This window comes from Neofelis nebulosa, chromosome 17, assembly GCF_028018385.1.
Source record: "Neofelis nebulosa isolate mNeoNeb1 chromosome 17, mNeoNeb1.pri, whole genome shotgun sequence".
In the NCBI taxonomy this organism is placed as follows: domain Eukaryota; kingdom Metazoa; phylum Chordata; class Mammalia; order Carnivora; family Felidae; genus Neofelis; species Neofelis nebulosa.
This window is the reverse complement of record NC_080798.1, coordinates 20,258,433-20,284,819: the sequence shown is the minus strand read 5'-3', so window position 1 is coordinate 20,284,819 and position 26,387 is coordinate 20,258,433. Positions and strand designations below refer to the sequence as shown.

The 26,387-nt window shown below is 46.6% G+C and overlaps 1 protein-coding gene, 1 long non-coding RNA gene and 1 other non-coding gene across 4 annotated transcripts in view; 2 read left to right on the top strand and 1 right to left on the bottom strand.

Moving 5' to 3' along the window:
• The window catches only part of WDR88 (WD repeat domain 88), a 47,832-nt gene extending 33,383 nt beyond the window's left edge, over window positions 1–14,449 (top strand). The window contains exons 7-11 of one of the 2 annotated variants that reach the window (XM_058706151.1): window positions 664–851; window positions 2,837–2,919; window positions 4,458–4,526; window positions 11,115–11,207; window positions 13,135–14,449. In XM_058706151.1, the coding sequence (XP_058562134.1) occupies window positions 664–851; window positions 2,837–2,919; window positions 4,458–4,526; window positions 11,115–11,207; window positions 13,135–13,272 (571 nt within the window). In that variant the 3' untranslated portion in view covers window positions 13,273–14,449. Of the gene's footprint in view, window positions 1–663; window positions 852–2,836; window positions 2,920–4,457; window positions 4,527–11,114; window positions 11,208–13,134 lie in introns of those variants that run through there. The other variant, XR_009255596.1, reaches the window with a different exon arrangement.
• Window positions 12,329–13,135, bottom strand: LOC131498797 (uncharacterized). The gene is made up of 2 exons (XR_009255597.1): window positions 12,838–13,135; window positions 12,329–12,794 (listed from the first exon to the last, which is right to left on the bottom strand). It is a non-coding gene; the product is annotated as an uncharacterized LOC131498797 (long non-coding RNA).
• Window positions 14,450–15,249: 800 nt separating the features above from the next.
• Window positions 15,250–15,323, top strand: TRNAT-AGU (transfer RNA threonine (anticodon AGU)). Its single transcript has one exon. It is a non-coding gene; the product is annotated as a tRNA-Thr (tRNA).
• The last annotated feature ends 11,064 nt before the right edge of the window (window positions 15,324–26,387 follow it).

The window sequence follows — 26,387 nt, the reverse complement described above, 5'->3', positions numbered from 1 at the left end:
TTAAAATATGCTCTAATGATACTGAAGACAAATGAGGAGAGAGGGAGAGAAAAAAGATAGAGTAGTTGGGAAGGGAAGGAGGAAGTGGTAGGAGAGGGGTGGGGGAGGAGGACCAGGGAGAGGAGCCAAGCCTCCGTGTCTTGGAGAAAAGGAAGTGGAGGGTGGGCTGGAGAAACCCACCTGGTAAGTGTGACCCAAACCTGAAGGGCTGTTCTTCTATTAACCACCACTAACAGATTTTCAGATGCTCTTCTCCTCAAGTCTCAGGTAGCTCTAAGTGGTGCAGTGGTTCTCAACCAGGCGCAATTTTCTCCCCCGGTGGACAATTTGCCGACGTCCGGAGACATTTTTAGTTGTCACAGGTTGGGTGTAGGGCATCTAGTGGGTAGAGTCCAGGGATGGTGCTAGGTATCCTACAATGTGCAGGACAACCCCCTGTCACAGAGAACTACCCAGCACAAAATGTCAGTATCGCCATGATTGAGAAGTCCTGGAATAGCGTGACCTAGAGCAATTAAGATCTGGGCCATGGTAGGCAGTGATCAAAGGAATGAGGTCCGTTAGGTCACCGGGGAGCAGCCCCAATGCCCCTCCCCTCAGGTGCGTCCTCAGATCCTCCAGGCGTGTAGTGCTGATGTGTGCACGCTTCCATCTGTGTTTCAGGGCACATTCCAGTGCGATCTCTAACTGCTGTTTCACCTTCAGTGGCCATTTCCTGTGTACAAGCTCTTGGGATAAAACCTTAAAAATATGGAATGTCCATACAGGGGAGTTTCGAAACTGCGGAGCCTGTGTGACTCTGATGCAGGGCCATGAAGGTTCTGTGAGCTCCTGCCACTTTGCCAGAGACAGTGAGTAATTAACACATAGAAGGATTTCACACCTGTCAAAGCGCTAGGGCAGATGTCCTCCTGTTCCGTGCACATGGACTTTCCTTAGTATAGAGAGGCAATTTCCCACGATGCCAATGGTGAAAGTGGTTTTATCTTCACTGGGAACAAAAAAGCCAAGAGGCACATTCATAGATACAAGTTTGCAAGTAACAGAGACTCAGCTTAATGTGGCTTAGCTGCCAAAGATATTTATTAACCCCCAAGAGTCCAAGAGTAGGCATGGCTGGGTCCAGACACTCAGACAAGGCTGTCAGGGAGCCAACCCTGGAGAAAGAGAGACCCTTCTCCTCCTTATTCTTCCTCCTCTTCTTCTTCCTCCTTCTCCTTCTCCCTCTCCTCCTCTTCTTCTTTAAAGTTTATTTCTTTATTGAGAGAGGGAGAGAGAGAGAGAGAGAGAGAACGAGTTTGGGGAGGGGCAGAGAGAGAGAAGAGACTGAAATCTCAAGCAAGCTCCACACTGTCAGCACAGAGCCTGATGCAGGGCATGATCCCACAAACCCATGAGATCCAGACCTAAGCTGAAACCAAGAGCTGGAGGCTTACCTGACTGAGCCATCCAGGTGCCCCAGAGAGAGATCCTTCTTTTAGATGGTACCAGCACAAGTCCCAGGAAAGTCTCTCATTGGCTCAGCTTGGGACACACACTCATCTCTGAACCAATCATTTCAGCAGGGGCTGAGAAGCTCTGATTGGCTAGGTGGGAGTAACTTGCCCACCCCCACCCCCTTGAGCTACAGGTTCAAGTCAGTACCCCCTGACCAGAGGGACTAAGAGTATGTGAGGGGTGTTCCCCATGGGAAATTGGGGAGTTGTTGCCAAACGAAGGGGCATAGATGCAAACAGGGGTGAGGACAGGAAGCAGCCTTAGGCCACTAGCCTCAGTGAGGGAAATGACCACTCTTGACACACAGGAGCCACATGTTTGACCCCTCCATTCTTGGGAGTGGCGCTCATTCTGTGTTTCAGGGGCACCCTGCCAGTACAGAAGCAATCAGGGCCTGGCTTGAGAGATGCTAGAGTGCCTTTGAACAACTCTTCCTCTTCACAAGCAGTGTCTGTGTGAGTCAGACCCCATTAAGAGGTGTCCTACCAGCTTCCGTCCTTGTTTTGGGGGTTCAGACTTACATCATCGCTATTCACACATTCCGTGTTTGTGAATTAGCATATTGGGTAAAATTTCTTTGTAACTCTCAAATCAATACTTGTGGCACTTCTGCGATGCCACGTGGACTATGGACATGCACAGAGCAGTGACAAGTGTGAGTTAGCCTATGCACACATTCCCAGCTGAGGTTGAACAAGGTGACCCTCTGCCTTCTTAGTTCAGCTGTCTTATTGTAAAGTAGTCCATTTAGTGCCCAGGTATTTTGCATTTTGTGGCATTTTTTTTGGTGTGATTTTGCTGTTTAAAAAGCCCCCAAGCACAATACTGATGTGCTTGCTGTCTGGTGTTCCTAATGCAAGAAGGCGGTAATGTGCCTTACAGGGAAAACACATGTATCAGAGAAGCTTGGTTCAGGCATGAGCTGTAGCACTGATGGCCGTGAACTTAACCTTAATGAATAAACAATATGTATCAAATAAAGTGTGTTTAAACAGAAACAGACATAAAACAAGGTTGTATATTGATCAGTTAATGAAATGTTGTGACCAGGGGCTCACAGGGACCTAACCCTGCATATTCCCCGGGAGAAATTGTTCACTGTTAACTAATTCAGTGTTTGTGATGACTACAGAATATAATTGCCATGAATAATGAGAATCGGCTGTAACTGGTTGGGAGACATTGAGCCACACCAATAAGGGGTTTGAGCGTCCTTGGAGTGAACCATGGTGGCACTTCACAAATGCTTCCTCCCACTTTGGCCTCCTGAAGGAAGAAGCAGAGGGCAGGGGAAGATGACCCCACCCACCCCCTGAAACTTTGTCATTTTTTGTTGTAGCCTCTTTTCTCGTGTCTGGAGGGCTCGACAGGACTGTGGCTCTCTGGGATGTAGGAGAAGGCTACCGGAAGCTCTCCTTGAAGGTACCAATGTCAGCATCGGATAGAGGATCATGCCGGGTGCTGGGTGCTGGGAATACAGCCGTGGGTGAGACAGACCAAGCTGTCCCAACTGGAGGTGACACCTCTGTGGAGAACAGACCAGAAACCAACAAACAAATCATTGACAGTGATGAGTGAAAGAAGGAAACCACAACAGGGTGATGTGATAGAAATAGACCCCAAGGAGTAATCCACAGTGGGAGGGCTTCTTGGAGAAGGTGGCATATGAGCTGAGAACTTGATGACAAAGAAAGACTAGGTGGATGAGGATCTTGGGGAAGGGCATTCCAGGCAAATGTGAGAGCAAATGCAAAAACTCAGAGGTGGAAAAGTGTCTAAGGACCACAGATATTACAGAAAGATGAGTCCCATAACGAAGCATACACAAAAAATAATGGACCCCAAAATGGTGGCATCGGCTGAGTGCTTTTGCCTATAAGTTAGAGGTGACTCAACTCAAAGTGGCTCTATAGTAAGGGGATGGATTGTCCCACATGGCAAGAATCCGGAGTCAGGTAGTTCCAGGATTGGCTACAGCAGTGCCTCTGTGCCCAGTGCCTCCTACCCCAAGATATCTACATCCTCCCTGGTCTTGTGGTCTCGTGGTTTGGCTGTGAATGCTTGCATCCATGATTTTTGGTCCCTCTGTTCCCTGTGGCTCAAATGTGTCCCCTGGATCATCACAACATTCAGGCTCCCAGAGCTGGTCTGTCTTCAGTCCTCTTCTCCAAGGGTTTTGGGGGAGGCAAAGGGAGTTTACATCACAGCAAATAAACACCTTAGAACCAAATGTTGAACATCCCTGTGTTCAAAAGTCCCTTTGTCCCCTTTCCGGTTGCTCTCTTCTTCTTTTCTCTCTATTTTTCCCACCCTTAAGCTCCTGTCCTTTTGTTCTGCACAGGAATTTAATTTCTCTCTTGCTTTCTCTCCTCCTACCATATACCATATACATCATATACCATATTGCCTCCCCTTCCACTCTTTGTGTACGAGGAAGGCCAAAGAATGATAAAGATGTTGATGCAGAGCCCTGACATCATTCAGGGTCTGAGCTGGCAATGGAACTTATCTCCTTTGAGCTCCATTTTACCTGAGGAAAATAACCCCCTAATTGCCTGAGCCACAGTGGATAGGTTTGAAGCAAACCTCACTTGAAGCAAAAGCCCCCTCACCAACAGGACCTCCAGTAGGAATGGTATTTCCTGGAACAAAGAATGCCAACAAAAACCTGCAAGAGGTGCTCTGGGACCAGCCGGGAATATAGTCGTTTTCTTTCCATCCTGCTAAACTCCAGAGTACTATTTGAACAACACACACAGTGCTGTAATGTACGCATGCATCGTCAACCTTTGCACTTTCTGTTCCACCTTAAATGGCATTGGTGACATCAGGCAAACACAGTTAGTTGCTCTTAAATGTATGCATCTCTGGGGTCCCAACTTTGTGTTTTCTGTTTTTGTTGTGTTTCCCAAGGTTTTTCCTCCAGTTCCTTGTTAAAATTCTATTTTTTTTTTCTTCAGGGCCATAGTGACTGGGTGACAGATGTTGCCATTAGCAATGACAAGAAACGGGTCCTGTCTTCTTCAAAGGTAAAAATGGGCAGCCTTTGAGTAACTTAAAATTTCTCTCACACTTGTGAGAATTTGTGTTAACAGAAGTGTTATTGCCCAGCAAAATTCCTGGGCCGGCTCTCTGTGAGGGCCGCACCTAGCCAGGCCACCCTCATCCAGGGAGCTGCTGGGAACAAGGAAAGCAGGTCCTCTTGTCCTCCTGTGGGGAGTCGCCAGGTATTTTTGCGTCTGCAACCACCCACCTCTGAGCTTTGTTGGAGGAAGGGCCTGCCCAGACCCGTGAGTGACAGAGCCAGCAGGGGGCCTAGGAGGGGAAAGCGTCAGCTCCTTGTGTTGGTGAGCCCCAGAGACCACCCTGAGGTCCCGGGTGGGTCTTCCCTTTCTGCATCACTATGTCCTGGAGTTCCCATGCCAATGGCACACAAGAGCTAGCCCAGGGTGTCCCAAGGGCTGTCCTTCAGGTGTGAGTACAGGAGAAGTGGGCGTCCCAACTTGCTCCCCACCGATCTTTATTAGAGCCATGTCATTCTCTAGTCTGGGGGTTTCTAGGTCTATGGGACCGTGGGCAAGACTCTGCGAACCGTGAGTAGGCTCCCTTGTTAGAGAGCCAGCCAGCCCAGATGCTGCCAGACCTGTGCCTACGTGTTACTATTTTAACCTGAAAATATGAGAAGTGATTATGGCAACTATATCTCAGTAAAGCTGGAGAAAAGTAAAAGTGCAAACCAAAGTATGAAAAGTGAATGCTTATTTGAAATTATGTCTCATTCTGTGTTTTTCCTTCTCTGTTACGTAAATGCTATTATTGAAACAATAATCATTGGACTACTTAACAGCAGCAATTAGTAGTAATTCATAGTGGGACTAATTAAACAAATCTGTTGAAGAAAAATATAAAAATATTTTATGCTGTTTCTTTCTGTCTTATCATGCAACAGTTTATTTAGACTTTAAAAGAAGTCTTTGATGCATATTTAAATTTCTGTTTAACGTTTGTTTATTTTTGAGAGAGGGAGACAGACAGAGCACAAGCGGGGGAGGGACAGAACGAGAGGGAGACACAGAACCTGAAGCAGGCTCCAGGCTCTGAGCTGTCAGCGCAGAGCCTGACGCAGGGCTCGAACTCATGAACTGTGGTGAGATCATGACCTGAGCTGAAGTTGGATGTTTAATGAACTGAGCCACCCGGGTGTCCCTCAATTTTGTAGGCTATATGGTGTATGCTTAAAATACATAAATGTAAGACTTAACTTTTTTCAATGTTTATTTCTTAAAAAAATTTTTTTTTAATGTTTATTTATTGTTGAGAGAGAGAGACAGAGGGTGAGTGGGGTAGGGTAGAGAGAGAGGGAGACACAGAACCTGAAGCAGGCTCCAGGCTCTGAGCTGTCAGCACAGAGCCCGAAGTGGGGCTCAAACTCACAAACTGCAAGATCGTGACCTGAGCTGAAGTTGGACACTTAACTGACTGAGCCACCCAGGTGCCCCTGTTTTTTTGATTTTCATTAAAATCTTCACAGAAATCAAGAAGGTGATTTGAAACTCCAACTTTTGAATCAAAGTACTTAAGAGCTAGGTTTCCAGAATTTGACAAATCGCTTGATATACTGTAGAAAGTATGATGTTGTTGGAATGTGACAGTTCTGCACAGAAGGGGCCAACACAGACGTGACCACGCTTTCCCCTTTTGATCTCCTACAGGACATTTAGTTGCGACCGCTGAATCAGGACATGTAACATCACTCAGTGTGTTTGTTTTTTATTGCTGCTCTAATAAATCACTATAGGGGCGCCTGGGTGGCTCCGTCAGTTAAGCGTCCGACTTCAGCTCAGGTCACGATCTCACGGTCCGTGAGTTCGAGCCCCGCGTCGGGCTCTGGGCTGATGGCTCGGAGCCTGGAGCCTGCTTCCGATTCTGTGTCTCCCTCTCTCTCTGACCCTTCCCCGTTCATGCTCTCCCTCTCTCTGTCTCAAAAATAAATAAACGTTAAAAAAATATTAAAAAAAAATCACTATACACTTTACCCCTTACCCAACAAAAATTTAATATCTTACAGTTCTGTGAGACAGAAGTATGACAAGGTCTCTCTGGGCGAAAACCAAGGTGTTCACAGGGCTGTTTTCCTTTCTGGAGGCTCTAGGGAACAATCCATTTCCTTACCCTTTCCAGCTTCTAGAAGCCACCAGCATTCCTTGGCTTGTTCATCTTCTTCCATCTTGAAAGCCAACAAGGTTGTATCTCTCTGTTCCTTTCTTCCATAGTCACATATCCCTCTCACTGTTTTGTACACTTTTAAGGACCTTTGTGACTATGTCCACCCCGCCTGGAGAAACCCACAACAATCTCCCTGTTTATTGTAAGATCAGCTGATTAGCACACTTAATTCCATCTGCAACCTTAATTCCTCTTTGGTATATAACCTAACACATTCATAGGTTCTGGGGCTTAGGATGTGGGGAGGGCATTGGTCTGCTGACCACACTCAGTTTCATAAAAACAATCAAAGGAATGATATGATAATGGATGTTCATTTGAACAGTGTCCCCAAATTAATTCACCAACTATTTTCCAAGGAATACTGGTGTCTTTAAAAAATTTTTTTTATTATCTATTTATTTTAATGTTTATTTATTTCTGAGAGATAGAGTGTGAGCAGGGGAGGGGCAGAGAGGGAGGGAGACACAGAATCCGAAGCAGGCTCCGGGCTCTGAGCTGTCAGCACAGAGCCTGGTGCACAGATCGAACTCACAAACTGCAAGTTCATGACCTGAGCCGAAGTTGGACGCTTAACTGACTCAGCCACCCCAGGCTCCCCTTTCTGGTCCATTTTTAATTGGGTTCTTTGTTTTCTTATTGTTAAGTTTTAAGAGTTCTTTGTAGATTTTTAATGATAGTCCTTTATCAGATATATCTTTTGCAAATATTATCTCTCAGTCTATAGCTTCTCTTTATATTCTCTTGACAGTGTCTTTTGCAGAGCAGAAGAATGTAATTTTAATGAAGTTTAACTTATCAATTATTTCTTTCATGGATATGTCTTTGGTGTTATATCTAAAAGTCATCGCTAAACCCAAGGTCATCTAGATTTTTTTCCTATGTTATTCTCTAGGAGTTTTAGCAATTTGCATTTAGTCCTGTGATCCATTTTGAGTAGAATGTTAGGTCTGTGCCTAGATTTTTTTTTTTTTTTTTGCACGTGGATACTCAGTTGTTCTAGCAAATTTGTTGAAAAGACTATCATTTTTTCCATTGCATTGCCTCTCCTTTTTTGTTAAGCAGTTGATTACATTTACGTGGGTCTATTTCTGCAGTCTCCATTCGGTTCCAATGGTCTGTCTATTCTCTCACCAATACCGCGGTGTCTTGATAACTGTGGCTTTACAGTAAGACTTGAAGTTGGGTAGTGTCTGTCCTCCCACTTTGTCCCTCTCTTTGTTACTGTATCGGCTACAATACAATCCAAGAGGATCTTTTGCCTCTTCATAAAAACTTTGGCAATCAGTGTGTCAATATCCACAAAATAACTTGCTGGGATTTTTATTGGGATTGCGTTGAATATATGCATCAAATTGGGAAGAACTGACATCTTGGCAATATTGAATTTTCATATTCATGAAGGGTTTCATAGTTTTTCTCACATAGATCTTATACATATTTTGTTAGAAATATACATAAGTATTTCATTTGGTGGGGGGGGCGTGGCTAATAATGGTAGTGTGCTTTTAATTCAAGGTTCCAGCTGTTCATTGCTGGTATATAGGAAAGTGGTTGACTTTTGTATATTAACATTGTATCCTGCAACTCTGTTTTGATCACTTATTAATTCCAAGAATTCTTTTGTTGATTCTTTTGGATTTTCTATATAGACCATTATGCCATCTGTGAACAAACACAGGTGTTTTTTTTTTTGTTTTTTTGTTTTTTGTTTGAGAGAGACAGAGCTGGGAAGGGTCAGAGAGAGAGGGAAACACAGACTCCAAAGCGAGCTCCAGGCTCCGAGCTGTCAGCACAGAGCCCGACATGGGGCTCAAACCCACGGACCGTGAGATCATGACCTGAGCCGAAGTCAGATGCCTAACCAACTGAGCCACCCAGGCGCCCCAACAAACACAGTTTTATTTCTTCTTTCCCAATCTGTATACCTTTTATTTCCTTTTATGGTCTCATTGTGTTAGCTCGGACCACTAATCTACTTTTGTTTTACTGTTTATTTATTCTATTATTGTTTCTAATGTTGCTATTATGGACCTTTCATTTAAATATAATCGTACAATACATGGCCTTTTGTGACTGGTTTGTTTCACTTCGCATAACGTTTTCAAGATTTATCCATGTTGTAACATATAGAAGTGCGTACTTAATTTCTTTTTACTATTGAATCATATTCCATTATATGGATATATCACATTTTATTTCATCAGTTGATGGGAATGGTTCTTTTTGCCTTTTGGCTATTGTAAATAATACTGCTATGAGTGTCCGTGATCAAGTTTTTGTTGGAACACTCGTGTTTGATTCTTTTGGGCCTATACCCCAGAGTGGAGCTGCTGGGTCACAATGGTAACTCTGTATGTTTGATCACTTTCACTTCAGGAACTGCCAGACCGCTTTCCAAGTGCTGAATCCTCTTATTTTCCTACCAGCAGTGCAGGAGGATTCCAATTTGTCCACAGCCTCCCCAGTGGGCAGGGTTTTCTTGTTATCTTTTTTAGATTGTGGTCATCCTAATGGTTGTGAAGTGGTATCTTATAGTTTCAACTTGCATTTCCCTGATAACTAATGATGTTGAGCGTCTTTTCATGTGCCTATTGGCCATTTATAGGTCTTCACTTTTTTGTTTTTTTTTTTTGTTTTTTTTTTTTTAATTTATTTTTGGGACAGAGAGAGACAGAGCATGAACGGGGGAGGGGCAGAGAGAGAGGGAGACACAGAATCGGAAACAGGCTCCAGGCTCCGAGCCATCAGCCCAGAGCCTGACGCGGGGCTCGAACTCACGGACCGCGAGATTGTGACCTGGCTGAAGTCGGACGCTTAACCGACTGCGCCACCCAGGCGCCCCGGTCTTCACTTTTTTGATGTGTGTTTGTTAAAGCACAAATTTTTAATTTTGATCAAGTCCAGTTTTTTTTTTTTTTTATTTTGTTGCCTTTGCTTTTGGTATCAGATCTAAGAAACCATTGTCTTATCTTCTGTCACTAATATTTACCCCTATGTTTTCTTCTAAGAGTTTCATCGTTTTAGCTCTTGGCACCCTAGCCAAAAGGCCATTGATCATAAATGTGAGGTTTTATACTTAGTGTGTCTATCTTTATGCCCGTGCCACACTACCTTTTTCTGACCCATTGAACCTGAGATATTTTTCTATTTATTTACACCTTCTTTAGTTTCTTTCAACAGTATTTTTTAGTTTCTAGTCTATAAGTTTTGTACTCGCTTTGTTAAAATTATTAGTAAACATTTCCTTCTTTTTGATCCGATTCTAAATGGAATTGTTTATTTAGTTGCATTTTCAGAGTGTTCATTGCAAGTATATAAAAATACAATAGGTTTTTGCATATTGATTTTGTATTCGGCAGCCCTACTGAACTTACTTATTAGTTCTAATAGTTTTTTGGTTGATTCTTGAAGGTTTTCTATGTACAAGGTTATGTAACCTTCAAATGGAGATAGTTTTACTTCTTTTCCAATCTGGTTGCCTGACATTTCATTTTCTTTTGCATTGGTGTCTTTTTTGGGATAGGAAAAAACTGGTGATTTAGAACCTGCCCACCTCATCCCAGGCTTGTGAGACTTTGTGTCCACATGTACTTCTGCATTTGCTTCCCCATACCCAATAGCAAAGTCTTTCCCTCACATCCTGCAGTGTGCTTTGTTCTGGGTATTTACCACCTCGCCTCTGCCCCCAATCTAGTTTTATGTGTCTGTCCAGCCATCATTAAACAGAGTCGTTTAGCCTCCTCTTCTGGCGAGGTCTGCGTCACGTTGGCACTGGCCTTGTAATTATTCTCACCCTCGTGATCTGAACTCTCAGAAAACCTGATCGTAATACTCACAATGTGAAAAATTTTTACTAGCAATATCTTGAAACAGAGCACGACAGTTGCGTAGGTAAAATCAAAGGCAGACTGTTAACACAATTACGCTGCATGTAGTTAAGTTGGATACTTAAATCACGTTGCATGGAGTGAATCACGGTAATGGATGACCCATTACTGGGAACTTAACGTGAACTGCACGTCATGGAAAACTGACAGCAACTATGGAAGATGGATTACCTATGGATGTGTATCCATTTGGCATTAAAAATAGTTTTGCTTTCAGCTCTTATTTTGGGGGCCACAGTATGGGTTTTGTCCTTTTCCCTCAAACTTCCACATCCATTGCTGAAATGTGAGACTTTTTGCCCCCTGGAATGGGTTTGCTGGAATTGGGGACTTGTGGTCATAGAGGTGGGATGGTCCCAGAGAAACCAGGACAGTTGGTCACCCTACTTCTGCTTCTCTGCAGGGTGGGATTCTTCACCTGGATGTGATGCGCCTTCCTGGGGCCTCCCAGCTGAAGGAGCCCATCTTGTGACTGCTGCTTTGCTGTTTGACTTGTTTTAGGATAGGACCATGAGACTATGGAATATTGAAGAAATTGACCAAATTCCTTTGGTCATAAAGTACAAAAAGGCCCTGGGCTCAAAGGTGAAACAGGTTGGTATTGGGTAATGTTAAGCTCAATAATGAAGGTGTTCGTTAGTCTCCTCCACAAATCAATTTGTTCTTCGAATAAACATTAATTGGGCAACTGGGGATAAAACCATGAGCAAACAGATGGAGATTCTTGCCCTGAGGGAAGTTATGTTCTAAAAGAGGAGACAATGAATAAAGAAGCAAGAAAAATACTGCAGTAGGTCTCATGGCGGTAAGTTGGAGAGGAGTAGTGTCAGGAAAGGGAATGAGAGGTGCTGGCCGCTTCACGGGGTGGTCAGGAGACGTCACTGAGGAGGTGACATTTGTTCAAAGACCCGAAAGTGGTGAGGGAGTGAGCCGTGCAGATGTTTAGGGGAAGAACGTCCCAGCAGCGGAAGAGCCAGTGTGGAGACTGCAAGGCAGGAATGAGCCCCGGGTGTTTGAGGAGGGGAATGAGTCAGAGGAGAAATGGCTGGGCACACAGCAGGCCATGGCGTCGGCCTCCTACATGTCAGCGGCAGACCCGTTGGCCAGGCCCCCCCAGTGCCCTCCTGTGATAGAGGCCCAGGTGCCTGTTTTTCTCTGGGGCAGGATCGTGATGGTAGGGGGGGACACACCTGCTTCACCTGGTGCAGCCAGGACCGGCCACAGAGTCTATCCCCGGGGACTAGAGGCCAGTCCCTGTGAGGGCCTTGCAGTATAGACACTTGGTTGCCACTATGAGAGGCTTGGGGAGTCTATGCTGCGTGCCCGGAGTCCTCCTTCCCTCAGAATCCTGGAGCCACCTAGGCTTGTCTCCTCTTAGAAGGCCCAGCTGGGAGCCACCGCTTCTGGAAATGGCTAATATGGGAACAGCACTACGGGGCAAGGAGGTGGGGGGAGGGGACCGACATGGACCTTGTCTTTGTGGCCAGCTGGTCATGATGGCCCGTGTGGCCATGTTGGTCCTTAGGCCCTAGAAGCCAACTGCAGAGCAGTACTTTTCCATGTCCTTCACCTGCCACCAGGGACAGGGCTCCAAGAACTGCCTCCCCTGAGCCCTGTCGTGTTTGGGGTGGGGCCATGGGAAAGTATGCTGCAGACTAAGGTAGGTAAAGGATCAAATTTCTTTCTTGCAAAACAGAGAAAAGAAAGAGACATACTTGAAGCTGTTCCAAAGATGAGCCTTCTGCATTTCCCTTGCTCTAAATCAATATAAGAAACCTCAGGAGTCGGATTTCCCAGAGGGCCTGCCCCGGGTGGGGTGCCATCCTGCAGGAGGCTGGTGCTGTGGTGGGGACCCCTGAGAGACCCCAGCCCGTGGTCCGAGAGCCCGCCCCATGGTGGTGCTCACTCGTTTGCGGGCAGGAGATACGGCGGGTGAGCTGTGCCACCATGCCACTGCTCTCTGTGCCTTGGCCGGAAACTGGCTCAGACATGGAGAAGGATGCTTAGTACCTTCACCCAGAAAAATGGCTGCTTTGTTTGGAAATCTTGCCTACTTGTTTCTCATGGTTTCGTAAGTTAGGTCCCCAGGGTGTCAGGGCCTTAGGATAGCTCCTCCGCCCCACAGTTGTGCTCTGCAACGGCGCAGGACGGGGTTAGAAATGCACCCCCTGTCCTCTAACCCTAACCCTAACCCTAACCCTAACCCTAACCCTGTCCTCTCCACCGTCGAGTGGCTTGTGGCTCCTGTCCCCAGGATTTCCCTAGCCGGGGATGAGCCTGGCGGTCGGTGCCTGCACAGCTTCCTTGGGGGGGGAGAGAGGGAGAAGCCTGTGTTCATTCTCTCTCAGTGGCCTGCAATTTCCACCCTTGTGGGGTCTGCAGAGACTGCAGAGAGGAGAGGGAGCTCTTGCCTTGGCCCAGCCACAGGTGGCTGGGTCTGGTGGGAGAATTCTAACTGGATGCCTTGGTCCCCTCTGACCAGCACTTCTTCCTTTTGCTCTTTTTAAATGCTCCATGCCAGTGTGAAGTGTGTGACAGGCCTTTCTCCATCTACGAAAGTGACATCTTTTCCGAAACCGTCACCAAATGTGTGTTCTGCCGGATGGATGCAAAAGACTTGTCAGCAGAGGCCTCATCATCATCCGGAGGGGAAGACTGACTGCCAAGGGAGTGCAGCCCGGCCACAGATGACTGATGGCCATTGGGCCTGTTGACTGACTTGAGCACAGGTCACCTGTCATATGGGTTTTGGGGTTCTGCAGGGACCTTTCTCTATGGCCCCTTCCTGGCCGGGTAGGCGTATCAGACAGGGGCAGGGGCATGGCCTCAGCTCCACAGCACTCTTGGTGGCGGAGATCATACACTTTTTTAGTTTTCATGACGAATAAATCTAGATTCCTTTAGAAAACAAGCATGTGTGTGAATTCTAGAGGCATTTTTGCTCCTTCTAAGCTTTATGACCTGGTGTTCCTGGTGTCATTTTTGGAACACATTCTGGACTCTGGTGTTGCCCTGTGAGGCAGTCAGGCTAGCAACTGCAGCTCCTGTGGCCGGCTCTGTCAAACGACAGGAAGATGTGTGGGGACCCCTCTGGGGAGGAGACTGTTGTGTAGCAAGGCACTCTGGGTCGTCCCTGGTTAACACTCCCAGACGGCCATCCACCCAGAGCAGAGGAAGGTCTGGTTAGGCAGGTGGGCGGAGGGCATTTCCATCACAGGGTGGGTCATCCTCTCCACCCCAGACTTTTCCAGAATGCCCAGGCAGATGTAGAGCCCTCCTCCTGCTCCCACAGCATACCGCACTACATAAATCAATTCCTTCAGAAGGTTTCATGGACAAACAGGAATGGCTCCCTTTCCCATTTGCTATGGCTCGCACGATTCCTGTCAGTCGTTAGCACTGCCCTTGCTTTGTTTAAAAAACTTAATTGTAGGTCTGATTTATTTAGCGTATTTGACTGGCATCCAATGATTCTGCCCATGAGCACCTTAACCTGGTAGTCACTATTTGGGCAGGTTCCGTGCTTGGGCGCTGCCCTCCTCAGTCATAACCCTGGTGACTCTGGTCACCCTGGGGCTGGCTGTTCAGTATGTATCCACTTATCCACATGAATGATGTATGAACATGTCAAAGCTCCACTTCACGCTCTCTTTCAAAGAGAATTCCTTTTGCTAAGTGGTCTCCCTCCTCCCGCACACAGCGCGCACAGAGGAGTGCTTCCCCTTCTGCGTTGGAGGACGGCTCGGCCGCAGGTACCAACAGTGTCACACCGATGGGCACATAGCTTTGTTTCTCGATTTTTGCTATTACAGATAATACTGGAGTAAATCTTCTTGCGCATATGCACTTGCGGAGTCTAACATTTCTGCGGATGAGGCTCTCCCACGGGTGGGTGAATGAATGGATTGGCTCGAAGGCCCTCTGAAAAGTGTTGGGAAGAGGTGGCTGCGCTGTCCGGGCGAGGAGACCCAAGAAGCTGCAGGCGAGCACCCTGCCAGCTCTGGCAGCACGTGCGGTGTCGATGCTCCGAGGCCAGCGGCCTGGGTTCCTCGGAGCTCCGGATCCCTCAGGGCGGGCGGCTCAGGCGCCCGCGGTGCCCCCCCCCCTCCCCCCCCGCGGGAGAGGCGGCCCCACCGAAGATCTGGGCAGATGCCGCCCCCGGAGCGGGCAGGGCCGCCCACCCCCAGTGCGTCCGGGGCGCGCCGCAGGCTCCCGGGCCCAGGGCTCCAGCGCGGTGGATGCACGGCGCGCTCACCGCGGGGCCACGGCGAGCTGCGCGCCCAGACCGGACGCCGGGGGCCTGGGCCTCTCGGGACAGCGGCGGGGGGCTTCCTGCGCCAGGTCTGGAGGGCAGAAAGCCCAACCTTGCGCGGGCACCCCCCTATAGCCAGGGCCATCCGGCTCCACGCCGCGGCGCAGACACCACAGCAACCGGGAAGACCAGCGCTCCAGGGCCTGGGGCAACACTCGCTTCCCACTTTTCCGGCTTCCGTGTCCAACCCCCTCGCCTCAGCCGCTGGTGTGGGCAGGACTATACACCACGCATGCGCCTCTTGCGGACGAAACTTGTGCGCATGCGCACCGCAGAGGGACTAAATGGTGATGGGGAATAGATTCTCGCGGTAGTCGTGCGGGCGGCGCCGTGGCTTAGTTGGTTAAAGCGCCTGTCTAGTAAACAGGAGATCCTGGGTTCGAATCCCAGCGGTGCCTCAACCGAGCGTCCCGGCTCTCTTTTTACCTGTGTGCACTTTTGCTCTGTTTTCCTACCCAGCGCCCCTCGCTTTAGATGTATGAAGGTGAACCTGAGAAGCCGGTTTAGCGGGCTTGGTGCTGCGGCGGTGTCCTTCCCTGGGACCTCCGCGGCTCCCGCGAGCTAGCTTTCCCCTTGCTGAGCTGGGCAGGGCGAGCTGGGCCCCCTCTGCCCATTCCTCCTCCGAGCGCCCCACCCCGGCTGTTGACGGGTCACCCCCTCCAGTCTTGCGATCGGTGTCACACATCTCACAGGCGCGTCTGGCGAGGTCCACGCTGAACCCGGTCAGTGTGCCCCCGGGGCTGCGGGAAGGATGAGTCAGAGGCTGTATCTTCCGGGCGCCAGGTGGGAGGCTGACCCCTGAGGCCCGCGGCTCTGGCTGCTGCACAAATACGCCGCTGGAGGGCCTGACCCAAAGCAATTGCACTGGAGTCCCTGGGGGTGCCGCGAAGCATGGGGATTTGGAACAGTCACCCAGGAACACTCTTGTCAAACTCAACAAAATTGATGTCCGACGCAACAGGACAGTCCCAAAGAGCTGCAGAGATGGCAGGTAGGGCATCAGCCTGTGTTCCTAAGAGTCAAATTCACCTACTCCAGAAACAGCATCTCTCTCTACCTCTCCCATGCATTTGGGTAATTACTGTCTTGTTTATTCTCTTGTTTTGGGGGATCACTTTTTGCCCTTTGCAACCTTTCGGTTGGCACTGCAAGGGAAAACCTATACAGGTGCGTTGAAGCTTTGTGGGTCTCATAGGCGCCTTGTCACCAATCCAACCAGCGACGACTTTATTGGTAACAGGACTTGAGTCTTTGCTGGGATGTTGCTGTTTCTCTTGCACATCTTTACTGCCCGTCTCTATAGCGGGTCAGTTTTGAGCATTCGTGGCCAAGGGGAGATGTTGGTTGGGGGTGTAAGTCTGGGTTTTAGGGAGGGTCAACGGGAGAAAAGCATTTGTGGCCATCGGCCATGCACACAGCAGATGACGTTGAAGCCACTAGATTGGGTGAGCACCCTTAGACAATAAGCAAAGCCAGAAAGGAGAAACAGGCCCAGGTTAAGCCCACCCCTCCTGTTCCTTAAAAATGCCATGCTATTTCTGCCACAGGATCTTTGCAATTTCTTTGTCCTGTGCTTGAAATGCTGTTTCCTGGGCCCTTCCTTATTTTGTGGCCTTCGTTAAGTGTATCACTTCTTTGGGAGGCCCCTCCTCAGCCATTCTCTGTATAGGAAGGAACCCTTGCCTCCCCCAGGCCAGCCTTCAGGGCCTTGAAATAGTCTGAAGTTGTTTTATTTGTCCATTGTCTGTCTCCTCAAATAAAATTAAGCCCCAAGGCATGGGGAGCCACATATGCCTACCTCTGTGCCCCCAGCACCTAACAGGGCTTGGAACACAGGCATTGGTGGACAGTGACTTTTTGAAATGGATCAGATCGTGCTGATTGGATTATGTAAATCTGAGGTTTTTGGACAACTAGTCCATCTTTTCAAATAATGTAAGGCAGCAGTACTCTCAAAATGTAGTTCACGGACCCCTCAGCATCCCTAACACTCTTTCGGGTGGTCAAATGGGTTTTCACGTCGATACTCAGACGTGACGTTGTTTTCGTACTGTGTTGACATTTGCACTGATGTGCGAAAGCAGTGGTGAGTGAAAATTGCTGGCGCCTGAGCAGGAATCAAGGCCCCTCGTTGTCACTGTATTTATTCCTTACCAACCACTTTGGCAGGAAACAGACAAAGCCAGTTTCACTTAAGAATGTCTTTATGAAGCAGTAAACATTATGAATTTTATTAAATCTAGACCCTTGAGTATGCAGCTTTTTAATCTTTTGTGTGGGGGAACAGGAAGTCTTGAGGTCGTTCGGAGAACAGTATTTGTGATTGAGGGGTTAGCGGACATGGCCGTGTTTTTTGCAAAAGACTCTTTGTTTGAGGAGATAACTGACAGGCAAACTGTGCTCATTCAGAGTATCTAACAGGTATTTTCTTGAAAACGAACAAAATGAGCTTGTCACCTCAAGGAAAACAACTTGGCAGTATTTCTTGCCAAGGATGAAACGTGAATTCCTGAGTGAAAACTGTAATTCTGGAAAAAGTATCTGCCACCACGAGCTTGGCAATTTTCCAATATTTAAAAAAACTTTCTGATGAGATTGGTGGTTGTATTAACAAATATATTTTTTCGACATTGTGTAACAAAACATGTCAACGTTTTGGAAAATATGCATAATTTGGTGAATTGATATTTTCCAAAGGACCAATGGATGATCTATAAAGAGCAAAGTATACCAGGATATTTTAATGTAACAGACTAGGAAATGTTCATCAGTGTGGTTTCAGATTCCACACCACCATTTATTCAGTTTTGGTGTATTAGGAAAGAAGAATATCCACCAAGTTTTGGAAAAGTCCACTCAAATGCTCTTCCCTTTTCCAACTACTTATCTGTTTGAGGACAGATTCCCTTGTTCTACTTCAATCAAAATAACATCGCAACAGACTGAATGCTAGATATGACAATCCGGCTGCCTTCCATTAAACTCGACGTAAATGAGATTTGCAAAGCTGTAAAACAGGGCCATCCTTCTGGCTAAATTTAGTTTTATTTTGTAAATGGTTTCATAAAAATGTTATTTATGTTAACACGGAATAGATTTATTATTGTTGTTTTAAAATCAATTAAATAAATGAAATGTTTGTGTATTATCTTAGTTTTTTAAACTTATGGGTTTTTTCTAAGTTTATGTATTTATTTTGAGAGAGAGAGAGAGAACACAAGCACAAGCAGGGGAGAGGCAGAGAGAGAGAGAGAGAGAGAGAGAGAGAATCCCAAGCACAGGGGAAAGGCAGAGAGAGAGAGGGAGAGAGAGAATCCCAAGCAGGCTCCACACTGTCAGCACAGAGCCTGACATGGGGCTCAATTTCACAAACCATGAGATCATGAACTGAGATGATATCAAGAGTCAGACGCTTAACTGACGAAGCCACCCAGGTGTCCCAGTTTTAATTCTAATATCTCAAGTGTTTACACATATATTCCAGATAAACAAAAGCTTCTTGGGGATCCTCAATAATTTTTAAGAGTGCAAAGAGATCTCAAGATCAAAAAGATTTAGAACCACTGTTTTAATGCAAAAGCTTTGGGGGCCTTGAGGGGTTTTAACAGAGGCAGGATAAGTGAGAGTATTGGGGGGTGTGGGGATTGCATGGATTCCCCTCAATGGGACAGTTTCTCTGAAATGTGGTGACAGCTCCATTTTCATTGATTGGTGACTCTTTTGATAACGTTGAGCGCATCATCTTGACTCGATCACATAATTATGATTTAAGAAAAGTTTAATCATACCAGTAAATCCCTAGGATGAAAATTCAAATAAGAAATATATAGACTGAAATATATGAGAAGCAAGGCAGTGTACTGGGTAAGAACACAGAATCTGGAGCAAGGCTGCTTTGCCACATACTGGCTGTGTTTATTTCTTGTCAGCGATCAACACTGGGCACGTTTCTCAACCCCTCTGTGACTCAGTTTCTGCACATGTAAAATGGGGATAATAATCATAAATACCTCATTTTGATGCAGGCTGGCTGGGTCCTAAGGCCCAGGAGGGGTCCCGCAGGACCAGCCAAGAGGGTCCTTGGCTTTGTGCAGGATGAAAATCAAAGGCAAGCAAGCAGTGAGAGCAGAGTTTATTGAAGATACAGAGAAAGCAGATACAGACCGAGCATCTGGGAGACTCAGAAAGGAAAGGGAACATGAGCTACGTCTTTGCTTGGGGGTCAGGAGTTTTTACCGAGGACAGTGGTCTGGTGTATGTGTCCTCTCAGGCATCCAGAAACTGGTCGAACAAGGGTGAGTGCTCAAGTGTCCTCCATGAGTCACATATGCCCTACAGCCAGGTGTGGGGAATAAGTTAAAGAATTCTCGGAGCTCGCACCAGTGGGTTAACAAGGCTTAGGGAGGAAAGCCACCACAGGGTGAAAGCGCCCAGCATAGAACAAAGCATAGAGCAGAAAGCCGCTTCCATAGGATGAAAGCATCTGAGAACAGGTAGAGGTGGAAAGCCACCACAGCAGGGTGAAAGCACCCAGAATTTATCATTAAGTAAAACAAAGCATAGAGCAAAAAAGCCGATACAGGGTGAAAGCGCCCACAGCTAATCAGCGAGAAAAATACCTGGTTAACCCTGAGGTAGCATGCCCTATCTGTCTTAGCCCCTAGAAAAGTTAAGATAAACTTTTATCTTAACCAGGCACCACGGTGCCTGGTGCCTGCAGTAAACGGCCATCTGCTCGGTGCCTGGACTTTAATTTGTCTTGACCCAAACCCCTAACACTGCATACCTTGGAAATCACTGGTTTATTGTCTCTTTCTGCACGTCCATCACATCTGTAAGCCTTCTGATCCTAATAAATATGGAGAAAGGACCCTCACTCAGGGCTCTTGTCTCCTTCCGGACATTAGCCCCTCTCGTATTCAATTCTGTGTCCACTCTCTTGCTGGACAAGAGAGAACTCTGGACTCAAAATCTGTGACAGCCAGGGATCTTAGCGTCAAGGGGTTTGAAATCAGTGGTCTTGGAGAACATTCATGATGACCTGGCCCAGTCACTCCTTTGATATCTGTTGTGCTGGGGGACTCCAAAGAAATCATTAACTCCTTGACTTTTACAAGGAGGACACACATAAAGGCACGTGTAAGGTGGGGATGTGGGTCCTTGAAAGAAGCAGGAAAAGAAGCACAGGAAAAAAACCCAGCTTTTTCTTTCATGGGGTCCCTTCGGTTTCGGTTTCCCTGTCTCAGTTTGGTCGTCCTAAGGACTACGTGTGTTATCTTCACCCTTACATCACATAGAGTGAGTGCTACTTGGGGGCTTACTGTTCTGTTTAGGTCTTTGACCATTAGGGAGGGCAGTATGCTCCCCTTGGTCTGCCAATTCAAATGTTAATTTCCTCCAGAAACACCCCCACCGACACACCCAGAATAAGATTTGATCAACGGCTGGGGCACCCCAGTGGCCCAGTCAAGTTGACACATAAAACTAACCCTTTTTATTGGGGTGATGGAAACAATCTTCATCTTGGTAGGGGTGTGGGTACGTATTTATCGAAACTCATTTAATTGTACACTTGAGATTTATGCAGTTCACTGTATGAAAATTAATCTCAATGAAAATATTAAAACAATCAAAGTCACACTGATAGCAATCAGGATCTTTATCCCGGTCTGTCCCCCTCTCCTGCCCAGCCCCCCATCCTCACCGCCCAGCTCCATGCGGATTCAACTCCTCTTGCCTGTTGCCTGTGCCTTCACAACAGGGCTGCCCCATTACCTCCTATTTCTACGTTTGGTGCCATTCCAGCCGAGGGGGTTCCAGGCACAGGTGCATTTGTGCAAGGAGGGCACGGATGTGCACACCCTGTTAGCAGCTTTCTGGGGAGGGCTTCACGTACAACGTCTGGAGAGTGGCCTCAGCCTTGGAGAAGAGCGCCGCCCTGAGGCCAGGGAGGCGTCCACAGTAGAGTCTCCAGAGCAGGGTCGGGGGAGGGGTGGGAAGCGGGATCTTGGCGGAGGTGGGGTGGGGCGGAGGTGTTGGCGAAGAAGGGTTGGTGGGGGGCGGACAGAGACAAAAATCAGTCATTAATTTTCCTTACCCCACCCCAATCATTTTTATAGTTATTTTTATATATCAAACCTCAGTCATATAGTTATTTTTATAGATCAAACCCTAACATTGAATGTATTTGTACAAACGATACATTTCACACCACGTTTTATTTCTTACAATCAATTAGATTATACTTTAATATAAAAAACGCATCAAAATTTAATTTAAATTCAGCAAACATGGAGTGAGCGTGTCTATTAGGGATAGGACGATGTACCACATGCTCTGAGGCTGTAAACATGAGCTTAGAAGGGTCTGAGGGGGCAAACTCTGGCTGGCTGGGCTCTAAGATGGGGAGCAAAGGGCAGGTGTGGGGATTAGCGTGGACTGGTTTCCAGCCTTCCATGTTTTGGTCCCTCAGTGGTCTGTGCTCCTGAGATAGTCTCACTTCCCTTTGAATGCAGGGTGGCTCCTTAGAAGGCTGTTGTAATCAGTTATTAAAAAAATAAAGCGGCCAATAAAGTTGGCCACCAGCCCAGTTTACTCTGTGTGTGACCTATTACCTAGCGTACCCGCGTGTATCGTGGATGGCGTTGCATAAAGGAGCTTGTGAACCTGGCTTTAAGGAGGCTTCTGGAGGCTGGTTTCTGCTCCAGGGAGAGAAAGTCTCGGCAGAGCTTGCGTGGGTCAGCCCCAAGGACACACAGCTAGGGTGGCCTTGAGGGTGGGAGTGGGCACGTGGGATGGCTGTGAATCCACCCCCGTGAGAATCATGCCTGGAGATGGCCAGGCTTGACCAGATTGCTGGTGGGGTACATACATACCCCCGATTTCCCTCTTTCAGTGAATCCCAAAGCTCTTTTCAATGTACCATAGTGAAAGGATTTTGTTTGAATCGGGATAACATATAGAAATAGAATTGTAAGAACCCATTTCATCAAACAAATGTTTCTAGACCATGTTTATAAAACCTCATTACTGAGCTAAGAGTTGATTCTAGATCAACAGCATTTCAAAATGAGCTTGGAAGCTAACAAAGAGACCGGCCATTATGCTTATTATAGTCCTTTTCCCTTATATTCTAAAACCAACAAATTTGTAGCTAGCCAGTGGTAACCTATTAGCTACATAAACATGTACGAGGACTCCCAGTAATTTTGAGATAATGCTGGATTTTGTATTTGCAACCAACCCCAACAATATGGCACATCTACTTTTATTGTTGTATCTTTCAATCTATAATTTTTATAACAATTTTAAAACAACACTATAATTCTTTAAAACTACCTTCCACCACCATGGGGCGCTTGGGTGGCTCAGCCAGTTAAGCATCCAACTTCAGGGGCGCCTGGGTGGCTCAGTTGGTTGGGTGTCCTACTTCGGCTCAGATCATGATCTCACGGTCCTTGAGTTCGAGCCCCGCGTCGGGCTCTGTGCTGACAGCTCAGAGCCTGGAGCCTGTTTCAGATTCTGTGTCTCTCTCTCTCTCTGACCCTCCCCCGTTCATGCTCTCTCTCTGTCTCAAAAATAAATAAACGTTAAAAAAAAAAATTAAAACAAAAAAAAAGCATCCAACTTCAGCTCAGGTCATGATCTTGCGGTGTATGGGTTCGAGCCCGGCGGCGTCGGGCTCTGTGCTGACAGCTCGGAGCCTGGAGCCCGCTTCGGATTCTGGGTTTCCCTCTCTCCCTCTGCCCCTCCCCTGCTCATGCTCTGTCTCTCTCTGTCCCTCAAAAATAAATACATGTTAAAAAAAAATTAAAAAACCAAAAACGACTTCCACCACCAAAATGCTAAACATCCAACAGGAGGGAACAGAACATGCAAACGCAAATGCAAATGCAGGAACCAGTGCTTGGCGAAGAGGTAGGTGTAAACAAAGCGTGTGCTACTGGCTGAGTTGTGTTGCTGAGTTGTGTTGCCTGGCATTTCTAGCAGCGCCTTCTGGAGGCGGGTCCAGTCGAAGGGGAGAGTGTCAGGCACGTGGAGGGCATGGGGACAGCCTCTGTGGCAGCTTGCAGGACCGAAGCCCTGTGGGACGGGCGGTGACCTGTGGCAAACGCCTGGTCTCAGGCTCTGCGGTTGTGCGTGGAGATGCGCGCTCCTCGGGATTCCTTCAGCTGAAGGAAAAGAGACTGTCACTTGCTCCTGACATGAGGGAGTCCAAGGGCGCGCACTGGCTTCTGGCTGGGGTGGCTCTGGGGTCCCCACAATGCTATTAGCTCCTTCTCCAGCCCTTGGCTCTGCTTCCTTTGGGGTTGCCTCCGTGTCAGGGGGCACTTGGCTGCTGGTGGCTCCAGAATGACATCCTGTTTCCCCACCAGCTCAAAGTGGAGAGTTTCCTGCTGCTCCCAAGTCTTGGACTGAGTCTTGTCAGCAGAGCTGGGCCTCAGGTCTTCTCTGGATGTGATCTCTGAGACCAGGAGAAAGCATATATGATGTGTGGTAATTGGGTCAGGCCTGGGTCACGGGCAGTTCGCTGAGATGTGGCAGGGCGGAGCTGGTCAGCTCATTTTTACCCACTGAGCTGAGCCCGGGGCAGTGAGCGCCCAAAGATAACTAGAGATGCCTTTCTAGGAGGGGGAGAGGGTAGGCGGAGCCCGCATTGTCCTCTCATGGTCCTGGTGACACATCAGCATCTATCCTGAATGACTTGAGAGACCTTTGAAAAGGACCTTTGAAAATCCCAAGGGACCCTTGGAAATCCCCTTGACTGCTAGAGGAAGAAAGATACATGCAATGTGATATGTGAGTGTTTATTATGCTTAAAAACCCACAAATGGTGTTATTTTCTATGGGCACACGTATAAGTATGTAAAAAAACCTTTTTTTTTTTTTAGAGTCAGAGGCGTAGATACTAAATTCATTTCAGTAGTTACTTCTGGAAAGGTAGGGTGGAGCCTGGGATGAGGTGTCAAGAGGGCTTTGGCTTTGTATTTAGTGGACACATTTTAAAATTTAATTAGAAATAGTTTACATATAGTAACATTTACTTTTGGGGGTGTATAGTTATGAGTTTTGACAAATGCATGAAGTCAGGCAGCCACCTCCACAATCATGACAAAGAACAGTTTCATCATCCCCCAAAATCCCTTGCAGTTAACCCCTTAGTGGTTAACCCCTCCACGAATCCCAGACTCTGGAAACCATTGGCCCACTCTCCATTCCAGGGGTTTTGTCTGTCAGAGAGTGTCATATAAACAGACTCATGTGGTATGTACCCTTTTGAGTCTGGTTTCTTTCACCCATGTTCAGATTCATCCATGTTGTCTCATGTATCAGTAGTTTGTTTCTTGTTTTCTGCTGGGTAGTATTCCATTTTTTGGGTATACCACAGTTTATCTTTTTTTTTAATCTTGTTTTTTTTTAACATTTATTCATTTAAAATTTTTTATTTTAAATTTCATTTTAAATGTTTATTTGTTTTTGAGAGAGAGTGAAACAGAGCATGAGTGGGGGAGGGGCTGAGAGAGAGAGGGAGACACAGAATCTGAAGCAGGCTCCCGGCTCTGAGCTGTCAGCACAGAGCCTGATGCGAGGCTCGAACCCACAATCCACGAGATCATGACCTGAGCCGAAGTCGGATCCGACTGAGCCACCCAGGAGCCCCCACGGTTTATCTTGTTGAAGGAGATTTGGGTTATTTGTCAGCCATTATGAGTGAAATGCTATAAAAATTCCAATACAGGTATGCGTGTACATGAGTTTTCATGTCTCCAGGGTAAATACCTATAAGTGGGGTGGCTGAATCACAGGGTAAGCGTAGGTTTACCTTTATGAGAAACTGCACACTGTTTTCCATAACACCCACATCAGCAATTTTGAGAATTCGAACAGGCCCTGCAACTTTACCAGCATTTGGTATTGCCAATGTTTTTATTTTAGCCATTCTAATAACTGTGTACTAGTTTCTATATGTGGTTTCAAAGAAACTTTTTATCTTGAAATAATCTTAGACTTACAGAAGAGTTGCAAAAATAGTGCAGAGAGCTCCCGTGTTCTCTTTACTCAGTGCCCCTGCTACTAACATAGTACCTAATTCACAGTATGTTTATCAAAATGACATTAATATTGGTGCAATACTAGTAACTAACCTACAGACTTTATTCGGATTTCCCTAGTTTTTCACTAATGTGCACTTTTGGTTCTGGCATCCAATCCAGGACCCCATATTGCATGTAGTCTTCGCGTCTCCTTGTTCCCCAGTCGTCGTGACTTTGTGTTTCATGATTTTCACACTTTTCAAGAGTACTGGTCAGGTATTTTGTGGAATGTCCCTCAGTTTATACTTGTCTGATGTTTTCTCATAATTAGGCTGATATTATGATTGGGGGAAGCATGTCACACAGGTTTATTTATTTATTTATTTATTTTTCAATATAATTTATTGTCAAGTTGGCTAACATACAGTGTATACAGTGAGCTCTTGGTTTTGGGAGTAGATTCCCATGATTCATTGCTTACATACAACACCTAATGCTCATCCCAACAAGTGCCCTCTTCAGTCCCCATCACCCCAGCCACCCCCCCATCAACCCTCAGTTTGTTCTCTGTATTTATTTAGGTTTTTTTAAAACACTATTATTTTCTGGGTTTGCCAGCTCATTTGTGTATTCTCTGTCCCCCTAGAATCAACCTCTTCTTCCAAAATTCCTGGTTCCTTATATGAAAGAACAGCATTTAGAAATCAAGATCTGGCTACCACCTTACACCTGTCAGAATGGCTAACATTAACAACTCAGGCAACACCAGATGTTGGCGAGGATGCGGAGAAAGAGGATCTCATTTGCATTGTTGGTGGGAATGCAAGCTCGTGCAGCCACTCTGGAAAACAGTATGGAGGCTCCTTAAAAAACTAAAAATAGAACTACCCTACAACCCAGCAATTGCACTACTAGGCATTTATCCACGGGATACAGGTGTGCTGTTTCGAAGGAACACGTGCACCCCCATGTTTATAGCCGCACTATCGACAATAGCCCAAGTATGGAAAGAGCCCAAATGTCCATCGATGGATGAATGGATAAAGAAGATGTGGTATATATATATACAATGGAGTATTAGTCGGCAATCAAAAAGAAGGAAATCTTGCCATTTGCATCTACATGGATGGAACTGGAGGATATTATGCTAAGTGAAGTTAGTCAGTCAGAGAAAGACAAACATCATATGACTTCACTCATATGAGGACTCTAAGAGACAAAACAGATGAACAGAAGGAAAGGGAAACAAAAATAATATAAAAACAGGGAGGGGGACAAAACAGAAGAGACTCATAAACATGGAGAACAAACGGAGAGTTACTGGAGGGGTTGGGGGAGGGGGGATGGGCTAAATGGGTGAGGGGGACTAAGGAATCTACTCCTGAAATCACTGTTGCACTATATGCTAACTAATTTGGATGCATGTTA